The 23,452-nt window shown below is 44.6% G+C and overlaps 1 protein-coding gene across 2 annotated transcripts in view; it reads left to right on the top strand.

Moving 5' to 3' along the window:
• Positions 1-23,452, top strand: part of FNDC1 (fibronectin type III domain containing 1) — a 392,429-nt gene that overhangs the window by 133,298 nt on the left and 235,679 nt on the right. The window contains exons 2-3 of one of the 2 annotated variants that reach the window (XM_069769220.1): positions 7,605-7,796; positions 9,079-9,177. In XM_069769220.1, coding sequence (XP_069625321.1) covers positions 7,605-7,796; positions 9,079-9,177 — 291 coding nt within the window. The remainder of the gene's footprint in view (positions 1-7,604; positions 7,797-9,078; positions 9,178-23,452) is intronic. The other variant, XM_069769221.1, reaches the window with a different exon arrangement.

Genomic DNA, 23,452 nt, shown 5'->3' with positions numbered 1-23,452 from the left:
ATGTACTATGTATGTAGTATGTATGTTGTATGTATGTATACATTATGTATGTAGTATGTATGTATGTTGTATGTATGTATGCATGCAGTTTGTATGTAGTATGTATGTCGTATGTATGTAGCATGTATGTCGTATGTATGTAGTATGTATGTATGTATGTATGTAGTATGCATGTAGTATGTATGTTGCATGTATGTAGTATGTATGTTGTATGTATGTAGTATGTTGTATGTAGTATGTATGTTTGTGTTTTTTTTTTACATTCAACACATTATAGTGCATCATTGCACTTTGGGAACTTCCGATTCCGGTATTCAATATCGTAAAGGTATCGGAACTCAGTATCGGAACTCCGATACAGCGAATATCGGCCGATACCCGATATTTGCAGTATCGGAATGCTCAACACTATTGACAAGCCCTCTTTCTGTTTGCATTTAGAAAGTCAATATTAGGCACTGTTTGCCACTCTTATTTGAAGATCATCATAAGCTAGTAATGAGAAGTCTGGCTCTTTTTGGTGATCTGGCTCACTTGGTCTCCGCTCACAAAAAAGTCTGGATCCCTAATAAATATGTGTTCACCCCACGTCAACACATATTTGAGATGACGTTAATGAGGTCAAACCCCCCACGCATGATTGAAACTCTGTCTACTTGCAGCAAGCCAATTAAACTGATGAGTGGGCGAGATTTGGGCTGGGGGTAAAGGCTACATCAGCCAAACACCAGATTTTAACAACCAATTAGAGCTATTGAGAGAATTTTGTGGCTTTCACTGGGGTTCCAGCTCTCGTTGTTCACAACAGGAAGCTGGTTCTTTGCCTTAGTTCATCTGTGGATGATGCATCACTATTACCATCCTCTAGTCAAAGTGTCAGAAGCAAGTTATATAACTGAAATGTTGTCGGAGTCGGTCCAATTTATTTCGACTTTGACTCCATCAAAATGGACACCGTCTCTGACACCATGACCCTGACTCCACTGCCTTGAGGAAAGCAGATGGTAACTAGTGGTAACCAGCAGCCTGTTTAACCATACACAGCAGTTTCAGACTTTGTAGTTTACTTATATTGTCTAAATAGAGCAAAAATTATCTTTTTAGGAGGCTTCTGTAGATGATGCCTTAAATTGCCACACATCTCTTTCCCTGACCTGTCCTAACTGTGCACTGTGCTGCTCATGCCACAGCCACTGCACAGCCAGCCACACATATTTTGTCTGTCCACTGTATTTCATATTGCTAGACAGTACTGCTATTGCCAGGGCTGTGTTGCTGGCTCAAGACTGTTACACATCTCCTTGCCTGCCACATCCTAACTTTTATGCTGTTCCTGACACAGCCTTGCCAGCCTCAAATTTCCTAGCTGCCCACTGTGTTTCATAGTGGTAGATAATATTGCTACTGCAGAGTTGCCATTGCTGACCCTAAACTGTCACACATCAGACACTGTAAAGTCATATCAGCCACACATCTCCTGGCTGCCACTTTGATTCTCAGTGGTAGACATTACTATTGAGGATGGGAAATATACTCTCTTGAGGGCACACAAACATGAAACAGTTCTCAAAATAGGCCTCATTTTTTAAAAGGCTTGGTGATATCAAGTCTTTGCTTCTCACTTTGAGAACAGTTGTCCTGTTTTGTCCACGTAAAAAAGAGGATAATTTTTGGTTGGCATAAGAAAAAGTCTAATCAATTTTTTGATTGCAAACCAGTTGTGGACTCCGAAAAAAAAATCAAAGTTGAGAAATAATAATTTCTTCCTGTTCAATTCAGTACACCTGTTTTGTCTACCTGATCAAAAGTAAAATTTTGTATGGCTCATGCAAACTTTTGTGAAGAAGAAAAGCAAGGTGTGACACCGAGCCACTTCTCATGGCCAAGCCATGAGTCAGGGTAGTCAAGGAGTCCAAGGTCAGAAGCCAGGAGGGTACGTCATAAACAGAAGGAAGAGACAAAAGTGTAGTCAGGTAACGTTCCAAAGTCAGAGTACTAGAGTACTAGGAGAATAGCGAATCAGAACAGAAGGAGTTACATAGACGGCTCAGCATGCCCCTGCACCAGCTTGGATAACTGAACTGTTAATCAAAGTACTGGCAGTTTCAGCATGCCTGTGAACCAGATTGGACAGCTGAGCTGTCAGTAACTGCATCCCAGACACACTGAGTGATGGAACCGTGATACAAGGTCATTGTCGCTCAGGACAATTTTGAGTTGCAGTTCACAGGAAGCCGGAAAGAGTTGCCAATTGATATACACCAGCAGCTCTTGACGCCATTGACACACTCAATGACATTTTTTTTCCAATCCTTGTGAATCAAATCGTAGATTGTTTGAAAGGGAGAAGGTCGTTTCAATAATTTGAGGTCTTTGAAAATCAAACCATTAAAGTAACACTGAAGTTGTAGTATTTCTAGATGCCTTAAAGAAGGTTTCTCAACAAAGTGGACAATCCTTTCGACTGAACTTTGAGAGCTCCTGCAACATAAATAAGTGGCCATATGGTATCTGCTCACTGAAGGTCAGTGAAGATTAGATACCCCTTGTAAGATATATTGTATATAAAAATGGCATGCACTATAAATGGCAATATATTTTTGAAAGCACCATTATTATTTTTTTAATGCAACATATATTATTACATCTAAAAAAATGTCAAGATGTGTTGCTTTATTTATCTGTATTTTATTGAAAATATATAGCAATCCATTTCATTGCTGTATATATTGCTTGGTTTTTCTAAAAAGTACAATGTTTTCCATCATACTAACCATTCTGGATATTCTTGGATTTCAAATTTATTTTCCATAAATATGTGATGGTGGTCTTTTAGAAAACCTTGGAAACATTCCATTGTCATAAATCTTTTAGCTCTTCACCTGAGCTACAGCTTAAAATAGATGAAAATCATTCCTGGTTGGTTCTATCCAGCCAACCATAGAACTGGCCTCAACCATCTGTGAAAGAATGTAGCTCGAGGTTTAGACTGTACTGGACTGAGAGGCATGCTAAGGCTTGCTCTCAAATCCACATCTATCTGCGAGGTTGGTAGCTTAGAGCTAAGAACTGGTAGAATAAACATGGAGAGATCTAACTGTGGCCTTGTTTTTATTACAGATATTTGAGGGATGAAAATGTTTCATATGTATTATAAATGTGGTATTTTCATTTCTTTTTAGGTAGCTAAGAAAACATTAATTTCTCATATTGGCAGCAAATATGCTCAGCAAATCCAGCTTGCGGCTTGGTTTAAAAAAATGCTGAGTTGACCGTTATCTTGAGAATTTTGGAACTAAGACTATTGTCTTATGACCTGAAGTTACAGAGAGATTATGTATTTACCTCACTTGACCACGTGAAGGCATGATCATGGTTTTGTCTCTGTTTAAGCGCTAGCCTTGAAGGCTTCTTATAAAACTGTTGGATCTTTGTATTATGTTGAAGGCAATTTCTTGTTACATGGGTGTTGCATTTTGAGTAGATAAATCCTGTTCTATAATTTATGGAGATCTTTTTTTGTCAAGTCTGGACTTTGACTAAATCATAAACTTTTTCTATATTATTGGTCATTGAGGTGTAATTTTGTGTTTTGGGCCATTTTCAGATTAATGGCTCATTCAGATGTCAGTGATTTTCTCGTGTGAGAGTTTCATCAGTGTTTTTTTTTTTAAATCAAAATTAAAATCAGATTTTGTTTATTGTGTCTGCTTTTACCATTACGATTTGGTCCGAGTTTCATCAGTTTTCTCTATCTTTTCATATCTAGAAATCCGTGTAAAATACACAACACTTGGAAGATATCCGAGTCCTATCTGAAATTTATCATGGATCATTAACTTGCATTACCGATTTTGACCCGACACTTGGATCAGAATCAGACACTGATTTTGCGCAGAATGCTTGTTTACAGACATGTGAACAGCCCCATTGACTAACATAGGCATGAGTGCTATCCATGAAAAGCAAAGATAACACTGAGATGAAAGAAAAAAATCAGATGTGTGAATGATCCCTAACCCTACTGACTAATTACTTCTTTACAATTTATTTTAACTAGAAACCGGCTGTACACTGGTTTTTCCTTTCACCGAGACGTAATACAGTGTGTGCTGTTTAAAGTTTCTATCCCAAATCTTTTCAGGCAATTGTAAAGGTGTCTTTGCTATTGTGAGATGAATATACATTTTATTTTTGGATCTTGGTGGTTTCCATGTGGCTGCTTTCTAAGAATCTTATTTTGCCCATTTTTTTCTCTGTGATTTCATGTACTTTGAACTTTAATTTAGGTAATATAGAAGGAAGGGACTTTTGTTAATTACTGGTCATACATACTATATGCATCATATCATGATCATATGATGGTGGGTGAGACAAGGGCAATGGTTGCTTATAAATATTCTGTGAGCTCTGTCCTACATACGACCCATTGAAGCGCAATGTAAGCGTGAAATGATCGTCATCTGTATTTACTCCACTGTTTTATCTGTCTGCTGTTGGTATGATGATGCCACAATAATGGATTTTTTTGCACGGGACGGTATGTGCCAATCCGCTTTCTTCTTTATGGACATACAGATTCTCTTTCTTTGGAAGTGGCACCCGTAATCCCTGGTGTGTTTGCAGCTTCATTAACCCAAGGTCATACAGCTGTGCCTTCATCCTGCCTCTTTCCTATGGTATGTGATTAAAATGATCAGCTTGCAACAATGAGATCCTTTGTCAATATAGAAATTATTTGTCGCTGGGATAGATGTGGGAGATAACAGAAGCATGGAGCTGCAAGACAATGACATAACAATCTGGGTGAAATAAGGCAAGGTAGAGGGTGTCAGTACGGGGTAGCATTGCTGCAGTAAGACAAGTCCTCTGAAAGGGGAGTGTAATCTCAGCAAGGGGAGAAGACTGGTATTATTATAGTAAATTTTCGACATATTGTGGATTGGATAGATAGATTACTGGTAGGGGCTGGTGAGGACCTAGCAGTTATGGTGCACATTCATTAACACCAATGACAAAGTTAGCAGTAAGTGTAAGATCTTTAAAATTCTTTTATAGACAGTCTGATATGTTATTAATATGAAAAAGGGTATTTATGAAAAAAGGAAAAGTGTGAAAACCTTTGAAATACTTTGGAAACTGTGGATGGAGAGGAACTTATTATGTAAGCAATGTATGTTATTGTCCTATTCTTGTTTATAGAGGCTTTAAGGGAGGGGGGAGATAAGGTGGGGGGAATAGGGGACTGTTTCAAAAACTTTTTGTAACATGTTTATTCTCCTTTTTGACACAATTGTGTCTGTTTGTCAACTTGACTACTGTTAATACAAAATTATTTGATTTAAAAAAAAATCTTTAAAATTTGTTCAAGGAATTAGGCTGTAAGCTTAAGGCAAGGAGCTTGAAGGAAGTTTTGTTCTGAGATACTACCTGTACCATGCGCCATGCCAGAGGGGCAGTGGGAGGATACAGAATTAAATAAGTGGCTCAGAAATTGGTATAGAAAGGAGGGTTTTGTATTCTTGGAGAACTGGGCCGATTTCTCTTTTGGCTACAGGCTCTACGCTAGAGATGAGCTGCACCTCATTGGGGACGGTAAAGCTGTACTGGGGAAAAATTACTAATAGGTTGCCAGAGTGTTTAAACTAGGGACTTAAGGGGTTGTCAATTAAAGTATTGGGGAAGATTATGTAAATGGTGACTTGGGCCAAGGTAAAGAAGATGAGAGTGGCATGCGGCTGGAGGTTTGGGCTGAGAAATGGCAATTAAAGTTTAATGTAGATAAATGGAAGATCACTCACTTGGGTAGATGAAATAAAATGTATAATTATGTACTACATGGTAAAATACTGGGTAAAACTGTCAATGAAAATGAGTTGTGTGTAGGGGTGGATGGACAAAGTCCGCATTAGTGACAGGTGCCAGGCAGCTGCTGCCAAGGCAAAATCATTGAAAGAGACATGGATGCTCATGGCAAGAACACTGTTTTGCATCTTTACAAGTCCCTAGTATGGCCACACTGTAAAGTTTTGGGTCTATTTTAAAAGAATTACATTGCTGAACTAGAGCGGGTGCAGAGAAAAGCAACCAAGGTTATTAAGGGAATGGATGAACTGAAGATTCCAAGACAGGCTTAGGGGCGATCTTATTATAATGTATAAATACATAATGGGATAGTACATAGTTTTTCTAATGATCTTTTTACACCTAGGCTTGCAACAGTGACAAAAGGGCATCAGATACATATACAGGAAAGAACACTCAATCATAATCACAGATGCAGTTCTTTACTGTAAAAGCAGTGAGATTATAAAACTCTGCCATATGATGTTGTAATGGTAGGTTGATTCAAGGAGGGCCTGGATGCCTTTCTTGAAAAACATAATGTTACAGGTTACATGTGCTAGATTCTCTGATGAGGCATTAATCCAGGGAACTAGTCGGATTGCTGTATGTGGAATCAGTAAGGAATTTTTCCCCTAATGCAGAGGTATTACAATCTGCCACATGGGGGTTTTGCCTTCCTCTGGATCAGCATGTTAGATTATAGGCTGAACTCGATGGATTTATGACTACTTTAAACCTTAGAAAGTATTAAACTATTACAATGACTGAGGCTTATTTGATAAGTATTGTGATTAATTATTAGTTAATTATTATCATTATTTGCTTTCAGAGTAATTTTCTCAGATTACCATCTAGAACGTATTACAGTTAATCCTGTGGTTCATTACAGTCTTGGAAAAAGATTGACATATTTTTAATTTTCGCTTATCAATTTCCTTTGCAATTGTGAGAGGAACACTGATGTTACTTTGATCATAGTGGTTTCCATATTGCCGGTTTCCAAGAATCTCATTTTGCCCAGTTTTTTTCTCAGTGGTGGCATGATCTGAGACAATGACTGAGGCTTATTTGAGAAGTAATGTGCCCCTTCGAATGAGTTTGCAATGGCATTTGGAGTCTCTTTGAGAATTACTGTTTATCGGACGTACTATTCTTCATTTTCAAAACATTCCTCTCGGTTTGGATCATTACAGTCTTGGAAGGGTCTTTATAATCTTATTAAGACCGATATATTTTTCATTTCGCTTATCAATTTCCTTTGCCATTAAATATTGTTTTAAAATGTTTTTTGGTATCTACTCTCATGGAAAAGTTATAAGGAATTGTGAATCATTGGTAACTCCATATATAAAACTAATTTCAGTTCTCGAATCTGTTTGGTTGTAAAGTATTGCCAATAAAAGTTCTCACAGATATGAAATAATGGGGCATTACTCCAGATTTGTAGACACATTAACTGTTTTAGTGTTGGCTTATAGTTAATTATCAGTTATCATTATCTACGTAGGAAATTTGAAGATCCATTTGAGTTTTGTCGACTATGAAAGTATACGAAAATAATCAACATAAAGTATTGTACCTATTTATTAAAAAAAAAATTAAAACGGTTAGTTAAAGAGCATTATGTTAATTATTGAATACTTTCTAACAGAGTTATATGTTTAATATTGGTAATATTGTAGAAATAATACTAAAACTAACATATATTCTATTAATTTACACAATTTCCTCCTATGGTCTCTCTTCTGTTTTTTAAGAAAAGAAGTTACCAAACAGAACCTTTCGATTGAGAGCTCGCAACTCTAATGACCGATCACCCGTCGCTCAAACTGCAGGAGTGAAGACTTTTCGCAGATTTCAGAGTCATCCTTCAAATCTAGGTGAAAGTGCAAGAAGGGTCAACTATGCTCCACTAAGGAAAGTTGCTCGTAGTGAAGAAAAACAACGAGGTAGGATGTATTCAGAATACCATGCATATATGGCAACCTTACAGAATACTCAACATATTTAAGAAGCATTCAGGACACTGCACATTGCGCTAAATCAAATAACTGGATTCTAAGATGATGACATTATGTAGGTTGGATTGGGAAAAAAGAATAACAGGTAAAGATAAAGACACATAGCTAAAATGTAGAAACATAAAACTTTAGTGAAGAGTGCAGGTAAATGAGTAAGCCAGTTTCAATACACAAATTTAAAAGGCTCAGCACATTAGGATTACAATCTCTCAATATGAGGTCATAATAACTATATACACAGTCCCATAGGACCTGCTTCATGCCTTCGTTCATGACTTGGGTCTCGTGTACAGCTGTCAAATCTTTTTGTAGCTGTTGATCATCTACTTTCTTAGTGTGATAGCAGCATATGCCAGCATGGTCTTACTCTAGCCATTTCTCATCTTGACTCTGTCACACACTCCTCTTTACCAAGTGCGAGCTTCCCTTCCTCCTCAGACTGTCTCTTTTGTTTGCAGCCATCTTTTCTGAAAGCAGTCACAGTAACATTAGCTTGGAAGGGGCACAGTTTCCTACCCACTAGGCTTTTACTCCATAGGTCTTCCAGTGGTCCCCTTTGTCTGGTACAGGGGTTCTAAGGCACACCTTGAGCTGGAGAATATGCTCAACACAGGATAATACCTTGACCAACTTTCCAAAAACTAGAAGGGGATTTTCTTATTCATTCATAGCCATGGCCACAGCATTTTTGTCATCAAACTGCAACAAGGAAAGCCACCATTTAATGTAACATTTCACTTTTTTTGCAGCTAGATGTTGGCTTTTAGTTAACTGGAAACTATAAAATGCATTTTTTTGGGGGGATTTTTTCCTAATGGGTGTATTTTTGGGGTTTAACAGCATTTTGTTGAAGATGCAGAATGCTCTAGGTTAGCTATTTTTCATGCATTTTCTTATAGCCTTCTCTTTACAAAGAATGATGAGAAAAATGCATATAAAAAAAGGTTAAATAAGTGGAACAAAAATGGCATTAACAACTATATGAGTAGGAGGCCTTAGGAGGCTACTTGAGGCACAACATTCCATTGCTTCTAAATAAAGACCTGTTCAAAAAATGCTAAAACATCAGCTGAGATGAAAGTAGCAAAATATATGTAGCCATGATTAAAGTGAAATATTGTACTAGTTAGATTTGTAGCTACAATTCCTTTTTTTACTCAGATTTCTGCTGTAATTACACTACTGAAGATCCTTAATTCCTTCCTTGCAGCATCTGAGTCTGTACATGTGGTCTCCCTTCAGTCAATGAATCCCCAAGGAAAAAGCCAGCCAGTATATCAGGCAGCTGTTGCAAAGCTTAAAATTCCAGGTATGAAGCTTGCTTACTTTGATAATGGGCCAAACAGTGGCACTAGGGCTGGAGAATTAAACACAGAACTTGGTGAGTTGGAGGATACAAGTGTGGAGGATTAGTGAAGAAAAAGATCAGATAGACATGTGATGAAAAGATGTCTTTTTCTTTGTATATGTTTTAAGCTAATTTTGCTGTATTTGGCATAAAACACAAAATATATGGTATGTTACTTTTCTTCTATGATTGCATGGCTAAGGCTGGGGCTACACATTGTGAAATATGTTGTGTAATACTGAGATCGCAGTGTTGTGTTGCAGCATCACAGGTAATGATTACCTATGATGTTGCATTGCAATCTTTGAACAACCACGACTGCGACAGCTGCAACTGTTTCTAAATATGTTGGATTTTCTGTCACTGGTCACAAGTTCTACATGACTTACTTTTCATAGACTTGAATACATGTTGAATGCAATTGCGACTTATCTTCAGGGTGTCTACGGCCCACTTTATGGCTAAGCATTCCTTCTCAACTATTGTGTAGTTCTCTCAGATACAGGATAGGATGCTCTTCTCCATTGATTTCCTGTGACAGGCCAACTTCTGAAGCATTGGTCTGTACCACAAAATCTTTGCTAAAGTCCGGTGCGACCAGAACCTGATGCTTGCACAGAACCCGCTTAAGGTCTTAAAACACCATATCTGTGTCAGGAGTCCATTTTACCATTGTTGACTTGGTGCCCACAAAGAGATCCATTAATGGTGCGGCAATTATGGCGAAGTTCGGGATAAAATGCCGGTAATACTCCACAAGTGCTAAAAACTTCCTCACTGGCTTCCTGGAGAGCAGCTGTGGCCACTTCTAAATTGCCTCTACCTTATTTAATTGGGGTTTGATTTTGGCTCTCCCGATGATGTATCCTAAGTACCTTGCCTCTTCCATCCCTACGGCACACTTCTTTGGATTTATGGTCAATCCGACTTTCCTCAATGCATCGAGTATCGCCTGTAACTTTGGCAGATGAGAACTTCATTCAGTGCCAAAGAGGACAATTTCAGCCAAGTAGGCTGCGGCATATTTCTTACGTGGAGCCAAGATTCGATACATCGCCCTCTGGAAGGTAGCTGGGGCCCCCTGCAGTCCGAAGGGCATTCTGGTGTACTGAAAACATCCGGCGTTGAGAAGGCCGTCTTCTCATTGGTGCTATGGGACATGGGGTTCTGCCAGTACCCCTTTGTCAGGGCGAGGGTTGTGATGTACCTTGCGGGTCCCAGTGACTCAATGAGTTCATCCACACGAGCATCGGGTGTGCATCAAAACTGGACACCTCATTGAGCCTGCGGTAGTTGTTACAAAACCGCCACTCGCCATTGGGCTTTGGTATGAAGACGATGGGACTTGACCAGCCACTTCTTGATTCCTCTATCACCCCGAGGTCCAACATTCACTTCACCTACTTTGATATTCTCTCCCGCCGTGCTTTGGGGATTCTGTAGGGTTTGAGGTTTACCCTTACATGTGACTGTGTAGCTTCTCAGCAATCACAACCTCATTGACCTTGGTTTCAGGCAAGGAGCTTCCAGTGGTTCATGGTCCCACCAAGGTTTGAGTAGGTTCACATGGTATACCTGGTGAGGCTTCTTGAGACTGGGCAGGTGTACCTTCTGCCTTGCCACTTTGCCAAGAATTTGCTCTCCATCGCAGGGATAAGTACTAGCACGTGGTCTCCATGCTGGAATTGCCTTAGCCTCGCCGATTGGTTGTATACCCTCTCTTAGGCCTCCTGTTGTGAATTCTGTGGCAGAGCTCCCTCCTGTGGTCACAAGTGGTACTTCGGCTGATTCTCTCTGTGAGCTTCCGTTGGTGGAGGAAAGTGGTACTGCGGCTTCTGAGTTTCCTTCCTCAGGTGATGTGGTGAAGTCGTTAGGTGCTGCTCTATTTAACTCCACCTAGTGCTTTGATCCTGGCCTCCAGTCAATGTTCTAGTATTGGACCTGTTTGCTCCTGGATCGTTCCTGTGGCCTGCTGCTCTGCATAGCTAAGTTCCGCTTTGCTATTTTGTTTGCTGTTTTTTTTCTGTCCAGCTTGTCTATTTGTTTTTTCCTGCTTGCTTGAAACTCTGGGACGCAGAGGGTGTACCTCCGTGCCGTTAGTTCGGTACGGAGGGTCTTTTTGCCCCCTTTGCGTGGTTTTTGTAGGGTTTTGTGTTGACCGCAAAGTTACCTTTCCTATCCTCGCTCTGTTCAGAAAGTCGGGCCTCACTTTGCTAAATCTATTTCATCTCTACGTTTGTCTTTTCATCTTAACTCACAGTCATTATATGTGGGGGCTGCCTTTTCCTTTGGGGTATTTCTCTGAGGCAAGGTAGGCTTATTTTCTATCTTCAGGCTAGCTAGTTTCTCAGGCTGTGCCGAGTTGCATAGGGAGCGTTAGGCGCAATCCACGGCTGCCTCTAGTGTGGTTGGAGAAGATTAGGAATTGCAGTCAGCAGAGTTCCCACGTCTCAGAGCTCGTTCAATGCTTTTGGGTTATTATCAGGTCACTGTATGTGCTCTGACCTCTATGTCCATTGTGGTACTGAATTACCTTATCATAACAGTACTGGAGGCCCAAAGTACTAATGATTCTCAATAGAGGGAAAAAAGAAGTTCTGAGACCATTTTTTTTTCTCTGCACTGTGTTTTGCCTTTTTTTTCCCCTAGACATTTGGGTGGTTCAGGACACAGGTGTAGCGATGGACATTAAAGGTCTGTCTTCAAGTGTGGATCAGCTCACGGCAAGAGTACAAAATATTCAAGACTTTGTGGTTCAGAATTCTATGTTAGAACCGAGAATTCCTATTCCTGATTTGTTTTTTGGAGATAGAACTAAATTTCTGAGTTTCAAAAATAATTGTAAACTATTTCTGGCTTTGAAACCTCGCTCCTCTGGTGACCCAGTTCAACAAGTTAGGATCATTATTTCTTTTTTACGTGGCGACCCTCAGGACTGGGCATTTTCTCTTGCGTCAGGAGATCCTGCATTAAGTAATATCGATGCGTTTTTCCTGGCTCTCGGATTGCTGTACGATGAACCTAATTCAGTGGATCAGGCAGAGAAAAATTTGCTGGCTCTGTGTCAAGGTCAGGATGAGATAGAGGTATATTGTCAGAAATTTAGAAAGTGGTCCGTACTCACTCAATGGAATGAAGGTGCGCTCGCAGCTATTTTCAGAAAGGGTCTCTCTGAAGCCCTTAAGGATGTCATGGTGGGATTTCCTATGCCTGCTGGTCTGAATGAGTCTATGTCTTTGATCATTCAGATCGGTCGACGCTTGCGTGAGCGTAAATCTGTGCATCATTTGGCGGTATTACCTGAGCTTAAACCTGAGCCTATGCAGTGCGATAGGACTTTGACCAGAGTTGAACGGCAAGAACACAGACGTCTGAATGGGCTGTGTTTCTACTGTGGTGATTCCACTCATGCTATCTCTGATTGTCCTAAGCGCACTAAGCGGTTCGCTAGGTCTGCCACCATTGGTACGGTACAGTCAAAATTTCTTCTGTCCGTTACCTTGATCTGCTCTTTGTCATCGTATTCTGTCATGGCATTTGTGGATTCAGGCGCTGCCCTGAATTTGATGGACTTGGAGTATGCTAGGCGTTGTGGGTTTTTCTTGGAGCCCTTGCAGTGTCCTATTCCATTGAGAGGAATTTATGCTACGCCTTTGGCCAAGAATAAGCCTCAGTACTGGACCCAGCTGACCATGTGCATGGCTCCTGCACATCAGGAGGTTATTCGCTTTCTGGTGTTGCATAATCTGCATGATGTGGTCGTGTTGGGGTTGCCATGGCTACAAGTCCATAATCCGGTTTTAGATTGGAAATCCATTTCTGTGTCCAGCTGGGGTTGTCAGGGGGTACTTGGTGATGTCCCATTCCTGACTATTTCGTCATCCACCCCTTCTGAGGTTCCAGAGTTCTTGTCTGATTACCGGGATGTATTTGATGAGCCCAAGTCCGATACCCTACCTCCGCATAGGGATTGTGATTGTGCTATCGATTTGATTCCTGGTAGTAAATTCCCAAAAGGTCGACTGTTTAATTTATCTGTGCCTGAGCACGCCGCTATGCGGAGTTATGTCAAGGAGTCCTTGGAGAAGGGGCATATTCGTCCGTCATCGTCGCCATTAGGAGCAGGGTTCTTTTTTGTAGCCAAGAAGGATGGTTCGCTGAGACCTTGTATAGATTACCGCCTTCTAAATAAGATCACGATTAAATTTCAGTACCCCTTGCCGTTGGTATCTGATTTGTTTGCTCGGATTAAGGGGGCTAGTTGGTTCACCAAGATAGATCTTCGTGGTGCGTATAATCTTGTGCGTATTAAGCGAGGAGATGAATGGAAAACTGCATTTAATACGCCCGAGGGCCATTTTGAGTATCTAGTAATGCCATTCGGACTTGCCAATGCTCCATCAGTGTTTCAGTCCTTTATGCATGACATCTTCCGAGAGTATCTGGATAAATTCCTGATTGTGTACTTGGATGACATTTTGATCTTCTCGGATGATTGGGAGTCTCATGTGAAGCAGGTCAGAACGGTGTTTCAGGTCCTGCGTGCTAATTCTTTGTTTGTGAAGGGATCAAAGTGTCTCTTTGGTGTTCAGAAGGTTTCATTTTTGGGGTTCTTCTTTTCCCCTTCTACTATCGAGATGGACCCTGTTAAGGTCCAAGCCATCCATGATTGGACTCAGCCGACATCTCTGAAAAGTCTGCAAAAGTTCCTGGGCTTTGCTAATTTTTATCGTCGCTTCATCTGCAATTTTTCTAGTATTGCTAAACCATTGACCGATTTGACCAAGAAGGGTGCTGATGTGGTCAATTGGTCTTCTGCTGCTGTGGAAGCTTTTCAAGAGTTGAAGCGTCGTTTTTCTTCTGCCCCTGTGTTGTGTCAACCAGATGTTTCGCTTCCATTCCAGGTCGAGGTTGATGCTTCTGGGATTGGAGCAGGGGCTGTTTTGTCGCAGAGAAGTTCTGATTGCTCAGTGATGAAACCATGCGCCTTCTTTTCCAGGAAGTTTTCGCCTGCTGAGCGAAATTATGATGTGGGCAATCGAGAGTTGCTGGCCATGAAGTAGGCATTCGAGGAGTGGCGTCATTGGCTTGAAGGAGCTAAGCATCGCGTGGTGGTCTTGACTGATCATAAGAACTTGACTTATCTCGAGTCTGCCAAGCGGTTGAATCCTAGACAGGCTCGTTGGTCGCTGTTTTTTGCCCGTTTTGACTTTGTGATTTCGTACCTTCCGGGTTCTAAAAATGAGAAAGGGGGATGCTCTGTCTAGGAGTTTTGTGCCCGACTCTCCGGGTTTATCTGAGCCGGCGGGTATCCTCAAAGAGGGAGTAATTGTGTCTGCCATCTCCCCTGATTTGCGGCGGGTGCTGCAAAAATTTCAGGCTAATAAACCTGATCGTTGCCCAGCGGAGAAACTGTTTGTCCCTGATAGGTGGACGAATAAAGTTATCTCTGAGGTTCATTGTTCGGTGTTGGCTGGTTATCCTGGAATCTTTGGTACCAGAGAGTTAGTGGCTAGATCCTTTTGGTGGCCATCTCTGTCGCGGGATGTGCGTTCTTTTGTGCAGTCCTGTGGGATTTGTGCTCGGGCTAAGCCCTGCTGTTCTCGTGCCAGTGGGTTGCTTTTGCCCTTGCCGGTCCCGAAGAGGCCTTGGACACATATCTCTATGGACTTTATTTCAGATCTTCCCGTCTCTCAAAAGATGTCAGTCATTTGGGTGGTCTGTGATCGCTTCTCTAAGATGGTCCATTTGGTACCCTTGTCTAAATTACCTTCCTCCTCTGATTTGGTGCCATTGTTCTTCCAGCATGTGGTTCATTTACATGGCATTCCAGAGAATATCGTTTCTGACAGAGGTTCCCAGTTTGTTTCGAGGTTTTGGCAAGCCTTTTGTGGTAGGATGGGCATTGACTTGTCTTTTTCCTCGGCTTTCCATCCTCAGACTAATGGCCAGACCGAACGAACCAATCAGACCTTGGAAACATATCTGAGATGCTTTGTTTCTGCTGATCAGGATGACTGGGTGTCCTTTTTGCCTTTGGCTGAGTTCGCCCTTAATAATCGGGCCAGCTCGGCTACCTTGGTTTCGCCGTTTTTCTGCAACTCTGGGTTCCATCCTCGTTTCTCTTCAGGGCAGGTTGAGTCTTCGGACTGTCCTGGTCTGGATACTGTGGTGGACAGGTTGCAGCAGATTTGGACTCATGTAGTGGACAACTTGACCTTGTCCCAGGAGAAGGCTCAACGTTTCGCTAATCGCAGACGCTGTGTGGGTCCCCGACTTCGTGTTGGGGATTTGGTTTGGTTATCTTCTCGTGATATTCCTATGAAGGTTTCCTCTCCTAAGTTTAAACCTCGTTTCATTGGTCCGTATAGGATTTCTGAGGTTCTTAATCCTGTGTCTTTTCGTCTGACTCTTCCAGATTCTTTTTCCATACATAACGTATTCCATAGGTGATTGTTGCGGAGATACGTGGCACCTATGGTTCCATCTGTTGATCCTCCTGCCCCGGTTTTGTTGGAGGGGGAGTTGGAGTATATTGTGGAGAAGATTTTGGATTCTCGTGTTTCAAGGCGGAAACTCCAGTATCTGGTTAAGTGGAAGGGTTATGCTCAGGAAGATAATTCCTGGGTCTTTGCCTCTGATGTCCATGCTCCCGATCTTGTTCGTGCCTTTCATATGGCTCATCCTGGTCGACATGGCGGCTCTGGTGAGGGTTCGGTGACCCCGCCTCAAGGGGGGGTACTGTTGTGAATTCTGTGGCAGAGCTCCCTCCTGTGGTCACAAGTGGTACTTCGGCTGATTCTCTCTGTGAGCTTCCGTTGGTGGAGGAAAGTGGTACTGCGGCTTCTGAGTTTCCTTCCTCAGGTGATGTGGTGAAGTCGTTAGGTGCTGCTCTATTTAACTCCACCTAGTGCTTTGATCCTGGCCTCCAGTCAATGTTCTAGTATTGGACCTGTTTGCTCCTGGATCGTTCCTGTGGCCTGCTGCTCTGCATAGCTAAGTTCCGCTTTGCTATTTTGTTTGCTGTTTTTTTTCTGTCCAGCTTGTCTATTTGTTTTTTCCTGCTTGCTGGAAGCTCTGGGACGCAGAGGGTGTACCTCCGTGCCGTTAGTTCGGTACGGAGGGTCTTTTTGCCCCCTTTGCGTGGTTTTTGTAGGGTTTTGTGTTGACCGCAAAGTTACCTTTCCTATCCTCGCTCTGTTCAGAAAGTCGGGCCTCACTTTGCTAAATCTATTTCATCTCTACGTTTGTCTTTTCATCTTAACTCACAGTCATTATATGTGGGGGCTGCCTTTTCCTTTGGGGTATTTCTCTGAGGCAAGGTAGGCTTATTTTCTATCTTCAGGCTAGCTAGTTTCTCAGGCTGTGCCGAGTTGCATAGGGAGCGTTAGGCGCAATCCACGGCTGCCTCTAGTGTGGTTGGAGAGGATTAGGGATTGCGGTCAGCAGAGTTCCCACGTCTCAGAGCTCGTTCAATGTTTTTGGGTTATTGTCAGGTCACTGTATGTGCTCTGACCTCTATGTCCATTGTGGTACTGAATTACCTTATCATAACAGCCCCCTGTGCGTGGAGAAGATGATCCCTTACAATAGGCATTACATGTTCCATCCTTTCCTGCAGCTGGGTGACATATGACATATGACACTCCTGTGCGGCGTGACCTTGGTTTCCCAGGTTTCGTTTACGTTGTCCAGGAGCCATCGTGGATGTCGGCCGTACAGGGGCTTGAACGGCAAGAAGCCATTGGAAGCCTGTGGGACTTCTCTGATAGAAAAGAGCAGGAATGGGAGCAGATAGTCCTTATCCTGACTGTCCTTCTCAACGACCCTCTTGAGCATGGCCTTCAAGATCTTGTTGAAGCGCTTCACCAGGCCATCGGTCTTCGGATGGTAAACGGAAGTTCACAGCTGGTCAATCTGGACGACTTTACACAGCTCTCTCATCATTTTGCTCATAAACGGGGTCCCTGGTCCGTCAAAATCTCCTTGGGCAAACCTGTCCCAGAAAAGATATGGACAAGCTCCCGGGCGATACTCTAAAGGTACCGTCACATTAAGCGACGCTGCAGCGATCTAGACAACGATCCCGATCGCTGCAGCGTCGCTGTGTGGTCGCTGGAGAGCTGTCACACAGACAGCTCTCCAGCGACCAACTATGCGAAGTCCCCTGGTGACCAGGGTAAACATCGTGTTACTAAGCGCAGGGCCGCGCTTAGTAACCCGATGTTTACCCTGGTTACCAGCGTAAACGTAAAAAAAAACAAACAGTACATACTTACATTCCGGTGTCTGTCCTCCGGCACTCTGCTTCTCTGCACTGACTGTGAGCGCCGGCTGGAAATCAGAGCACAGCGGTGACATCACGGCTGTGCTTTCCGGCCGCTGCGCTTACACATTGCAGAGAAGCAGAGCGCCGGAGAGGACAGACACCGGAATGTAAGTATGTACTGTTTTTTTTTTTTTTTTACGTTTACGCTGGTAACCAGGGTAAACATCGGGTTACTAAGCGCGGCCCTGCGCTTAGTAACCCGATGTTTACCCTGGTTACCAGTGAAGACATCGCTGAATCGGCATCACCCACGCCGATTCAGCGATGTCTGCGGGAGTCCAGCGATGAAATAAAGTTCTGACTTTCTGCGCCGACCAACAATGGCACAGCAGGATCCTGATCGCTGCTGCCTGTCAAACTCAACAATATCGCTAGCCAGGACGCTGCAACATCACGGATCGCTAGCGATATCATTCAGTGTGAAGGTACCTTTAGCCAAAGAGTTCCTCAGTAGCAATGCTTCTGGGTACCGGGTCGCGTAATCCATGACCACTAAGATGTACTGATGGCCACGTGCAGATTTAACGAGGGGATCTACCAGGGCCATAGCAATCCTCTCAAGGGGGATTTATGTCACAGGCAAAGGAACTAAGGGGCTTTGAAAGTGAGAAGTAGGAGCAGTTATCTGACAGGTGGGACAGGGCCTACAATAATTTAGGCTCTCTCTGTAACACTCTGGCCAATAAAGCCTCTGTATCACTCTCTCCTGCATTTTCTCCACCCCCAGATGTCCACCCAAAATATGCAAATGGTCCATGTCTAAAACCCTCCGCCGGTAGGGTCCTGGAACTAAATGCTCTACTATCTCTCCTACCCAATACAGCAACTGGCCATTGACTGCAAAATGAGGGAACCTGGTGTCAGCCCCCAGCTCTTGAGCAACCCCATAATATGCAGTCACACTCTCAAATGCCCCCTTCAATGTAAGATCCCAAAGTTGAGGAGTCCCAAAGTTCTCTTGGGGCACCTCTAAGTTAGGGAAGCTGGGCTCCTCTGTTACTGTCTCATCTTCCTCTCCAGTGAGGACCCATAGGGGAAACTCTTTCACCTCTAATCTTGATGGAGTTGCCTTCAGAGGGGCCTGGCTTTTGACCGAGGCCCTCTGTACTGCCCCTGCCTGCAACAAATTCCAGAACAGAGAAAAATCCCACCCCAGTATGACCAAATTAATTAAGTCTTTTACCACCCCACCCTCATGGGTCTTTTTACCACAGTCTGTTCCCATCGTTACTCTGGCTACAGGGTAGTCCTTGGCAGGGCCGTATTTAGAGTTTCTGCTGCCCTAGGCACTTTTCGGCCTGCCTCCCCCATTGGTGAGTATGACACTATCGGCAGTGACTTAGGCTACTTTAACATCAGCGATTTTTGACATTTGCGGCAGTTTTTCCGCATCCATAACGGATCACTTACAGCAACAGTGCGTTCGGCCTCATTCATTCCCTATGGGACTTACCTACATGTACAGCACCATGGAATCAATGGTGCTATATAAACAAATAATAATAATAATGTGCGGCACTTGCGGTTTTGCCGCGATCCGGCAAATGCGGTACTTGCAGCAACAGGAAAAAAAAATGCTGCTAGCAGTGTTTTTTTGTCTCGCCTCAAGTGCAAAACCTCAAGTGGCGCACATGTCCGCAAGTCCCATAGGGAATGAATGAGGCCGAACGCAGAGTTGCCGGCCTGTAACTGATACGTTACGTGGCAGATGCGGAAAAACTGCAGTATCTGCCGCAAAAGGAGAAAATCGCTGATGTGAAAGTAGCCTTAGCAAACCTTTCCAGTTGTCATGTGAGAATCTGGTGAATCTCATACACATTACATGGTCAGTTGATTCTGCCATGGTTGCAAGGTTTGACAGATTTCTAAAGAGAACCCCCTCTTCAGCCTCACCCTGTTGGATGCAGGATGCAGACTTCCCTCAGCAGCCTCTCCTCACTCCCGTAAGCAGCCTCCACATGCCAGATGCAGCCTCCACCTGCCGAATGCAGCCTCCCCCTGCCAGATGCAGCCACCTCAGCAGCCTCTCATCTCACCAGCCTCTCATCTCCTCACCAGCCTCACCTCTCCTCAGCAGCCTCCCCTCACCAGCCTCTCATCTCCTCTCCAGCCTCCCCTCTCCTCACCAGCCTCTCCTCACCAGCCTCTCATCTCCTCAGCAGACTCCCCTCTCATCTCCTCTCCTCACCAGCCTCTCCTCAGCAGCCTCCCCTCTCCTCAGCAGCCTCTCATCTCCTCTCCTCAGCAGCCTCCCCTCTCGTCAGCAGCCTCCCCTCTCATCAGCAGCCTCCCCTCTCCTCAGCAGCCTCTCATCAGCAGCCTCTCATCTCCTCACCAGCGTCTCCTCACCAGCCTCCCATCAGCAGCCTCTCATCTCCTCACCAGCCTCCACTCACCAGCCTCCTCTCTCCTCTCCAGCCTCCCCTCTCCTCACCAGCCTCACCAGCCTCCCTTCTCCTCACCAGCCTCCCCTCTCCTCACCAGCCTCTCCTTTCCTCACCAGCCTCTAATCTCCTCTCATCAGCAGCCTCCCCTCTCCTCAGCAGCCTCCCCGCTCCAGCCTCCCCTCCCCTCTCCAGCCTCTCATCTCCTCCTCACCAACCTCCCCTCTCCTCACCAGCCTCCCCTCTCCGCCTCACCAGCCTCCCCTCTCCTCCTCACCAGCCTCCCCTCTCCTCCTCACCAGCCTCCCCTCTCCTCTTCTCACCAGCCTCTCATCTCCTCTCCTCACCAGCCTCTCATCTCCTCTCCTCACCAGCCTCTCATCTCCTCTCCTCACCAGCCTCTCATCTCCTTAGCAGCATCTCCTCACCAGCCTCCCCTCTCCTCACCAGCCTCCCCTCTTCTCACCAGCCTCTCATCTCCTCTCCTCACCAGCCTCTCATCTCCTCTCCTCACCAGCCTCTCATCTCCTCAGCAGCATCTCCTCAGCAGCCTCCCCTCTCCGCAGCAGCCTCCCCTCTCCTCAGCAGCCTCCCCTCTCCTCAGCAGCCTCCACTCTCCTCAGCAGCCTCCACTCTCCTCAGCAGCCTCCCCTCTCCTCACCAGCCTCTCATCTCCTCTCCACACCAGCCTCCCTCCTCAGCAGCCTCCCCTCTCATCTCCTCTCCTCAGCAGCCTCCCCTCACCAGCCTCTCCTCAGCAGCCTCCCCTCATCTCCACTCCTCAGCAGCCTCCCCTCACCAGCCTCTCCTCAGCGTCCTCCCCTCACCAGCCTCTCCTCAGCAGCCTCCCCTCACCAGCCTCTCCACACCAGCCTCTCATCTCCTCTCCTCAGCAGCCTCTCATAACCTCCCTTAGCAGCCTCACCTCACCAGCCTCTCCTCTTAGCAGCCTCCCCTCTCATCTCCTCAGCAGCCTCCCCTCATCAGCCTCTACTCAGCAGCCTCCCCTCATCTCCACCCCTCACCAGCCTCTCCACACCAGCCTCTCATCTCCTCTCCTCAGCAGCCTCTCATATCCTCCCCTTAGCAGCCTCCCCTCACCAGCCTCTCCTCTCCCCTTAGCAGCCTCCCCTCTCATCTCCTCTCCAGCCTCTCATATTCTCCCCTTAGCAACCTCCCCTCTCCTCACTCACATCAGCAGACTCCCGTCTCCTCTCTCACCTCACTCCTCTCTGCAGAGTCCTCTCACACTGCCCGCCTCCTCTCCCTGCTCACCGCCGACTTCAGTATCTTCTCCCACAAACATGACATGCTGCTCAGCTCTGCAGTCTGCTCCAGTGCTCCTACATTAAGAAGAGCGCGCAGCATGTCACATGACCGGCGTCAGGACCATGATGCACTTGGGCCTGCTTGCTGCTGCTTAAAGGTACAGCACCCATTTCTGGACGCCAGATGCACACTAACAAATAATGCCCTGATAGCGGGCGATCCTGCGCCTGAGACCCCCTCCCCCCGCAGCAGCCGGGGCTGAGGTGGGTGGGTGGTTGGTGTGACCCCGGACCTAAAAAAAAAAAAATTTTTAAACTTGCTCAGGTGCCGCCCCCTCACATCGCCCTGCCCTAGGCACGTGCCCTCAAGTGCCTAGTGGCAAATACGGCCCTGGTCCTTGGTGTTTCCATGTATGCAGCGGACGCCCACAAACTTGTTAGGGATTAAATGGTGGGGCAGTGCAGCACTGATTAGGGTCACCAGACTCCCAGAATCCAACAGTCCCAGAACTATCACCCCATTGACAGACACGGCACACAACTGGGGACCCTTGCTTGGTTGACAGCCCCCATGGCAGGCCGGGTAGGCATAATAGGAGAAGCACCTGCCTAGGCTTCTGTCCATAGGCTCAGGGGGCATATGACACAGGGCGGCGATGTGTCCAGGATTGTGACACTGCCATAACAGCCTTAGGTGACCCCTCAGCAGGATTGGGATGCCTACCAGTTGTGGGTGATATATTCATGTAGTGATGGTTGTTATTTTGCTGTATTCATGAACTACTTATGAACTGGTGAGAAAACCAAGCAGCCATAAAGTCCCATAAAATAGTAAATTTTATTAAGCAACATTAAAACCACCAAATAAGATACAGTGATGCAACATAGGGGAATAGACATGCATTCCTAATGGCCATAAATAATGGGCCAGGACACCAACACAAAACCTGCTACCGTATGATAGTAAGCCTCATTATAATGAATGCCCATAGCTATAAAAACAAATATTGAATCAGTGCCATAGCATGGGAAAAATGTATGTCAGTCAATCAACCTAAGTACTTACCAAGTGTACGCAGGATGGATGGGTGACCAGATCCGACCCCAACACACGTTTCGGAGCAGACAGCTCCTTCATCAGGGGGTAAGTGTGGTAAATATGACATGTGTATATATATATACTCCAACAAACGGAAGTGTACAACTCACCCATGCGCCGCAACCAACCGCCGAACTCCATGCACGGTATCCAACGTGGCCGCCGGCGCCGGAAACACGTGGGGCCCCACATGATCACACTCCGGATGGAGGAAGGAGCCCATGCACTGCCCAGCAAATCAGGGTGCATGCGCACAAGGTGGTAGCACAAACAGCCATATTGGAAGGGGGCAACAATACAGGCAATATAAAAAATGCATAATGAATACAATAGAAGCCAAACAAACAAAAAATGGACAAAAGGCGGACCGAGGTGCGTCATAAATGTGGTTATAAATACCCAACCACAACATCACCAATATAAATAATACTTCTGAAAGCATACAGTTATACTTACATATAGTGATTAATGGAAAGGGCAAAGCTCAAATATTATAACACCACAATGGAGCTACATATAACAAAGAAAGTATATACAATATTCAAAACTTCTTGCACTGTATGTATATAGTATATAGAAAAAACTAATCACATATTTACCGTATGTTAATCATAATACTCAATACATACCACTACAAATATATTATATTGCACCTCCACACACTAAAAGTCTTGTTATTAAAAAACATATATCATGTATTTCACTATACGTGATTTACTATGCCACCGGTCCTTGTGGTCTAATATATGTTGGGTTGACCACAAGGCAACTCAAGATTCGGGTTAGAGAGCACGTTCTTGGCATACAGTCGGCAGCAGAATGCAATGATGTCACTATTCTTAAAACAATACCAAGACACTTTAAGGAGTTTCACTCCTGTGATGCAGCATTGCTGAGGGTGCGGGGCATTGATCTCCTCGCCTTGACTACTGCAACCTCCTGCTCTGTGGCCTCCCCTCTAACACTCTCGCACCCCTCCAATCTATTCTAAACTCTGCTGCCAGACTAATCCACCTGTCCCCCCGCTATTCCCCGGCCTCTCCCCTCTGTCAATCCCTTCACTGGCTCCCCATTGCCCAGAGACTCCACTACAAAACCCTTACCATGACGTACAAAGCCATCCACAACCTGTGTCCTCCATACATCTGTGACCTTG

Source organism: Ranitomeya imitator, chromosome 5 (genome assembly GCF_032444005.1).
Source record: "Ranitomeya imitator isolate aRanImi1 chromosome 5, aRanImi1.pri, whole genome shotgun sequence".
In the NCBI taxonomy this organism is placed as follows: Eukaryota; Metazoa; Chordata; class Amphibia; order Anura; family Dendrobatidae; genus Ranitomeya; species Ranitomeya imitator.
The sequence above is the reverse complement of the archived record's forward strand: the minus strand, read 5'-3'. Positions and strand labels throughout refer to the sequence as shown.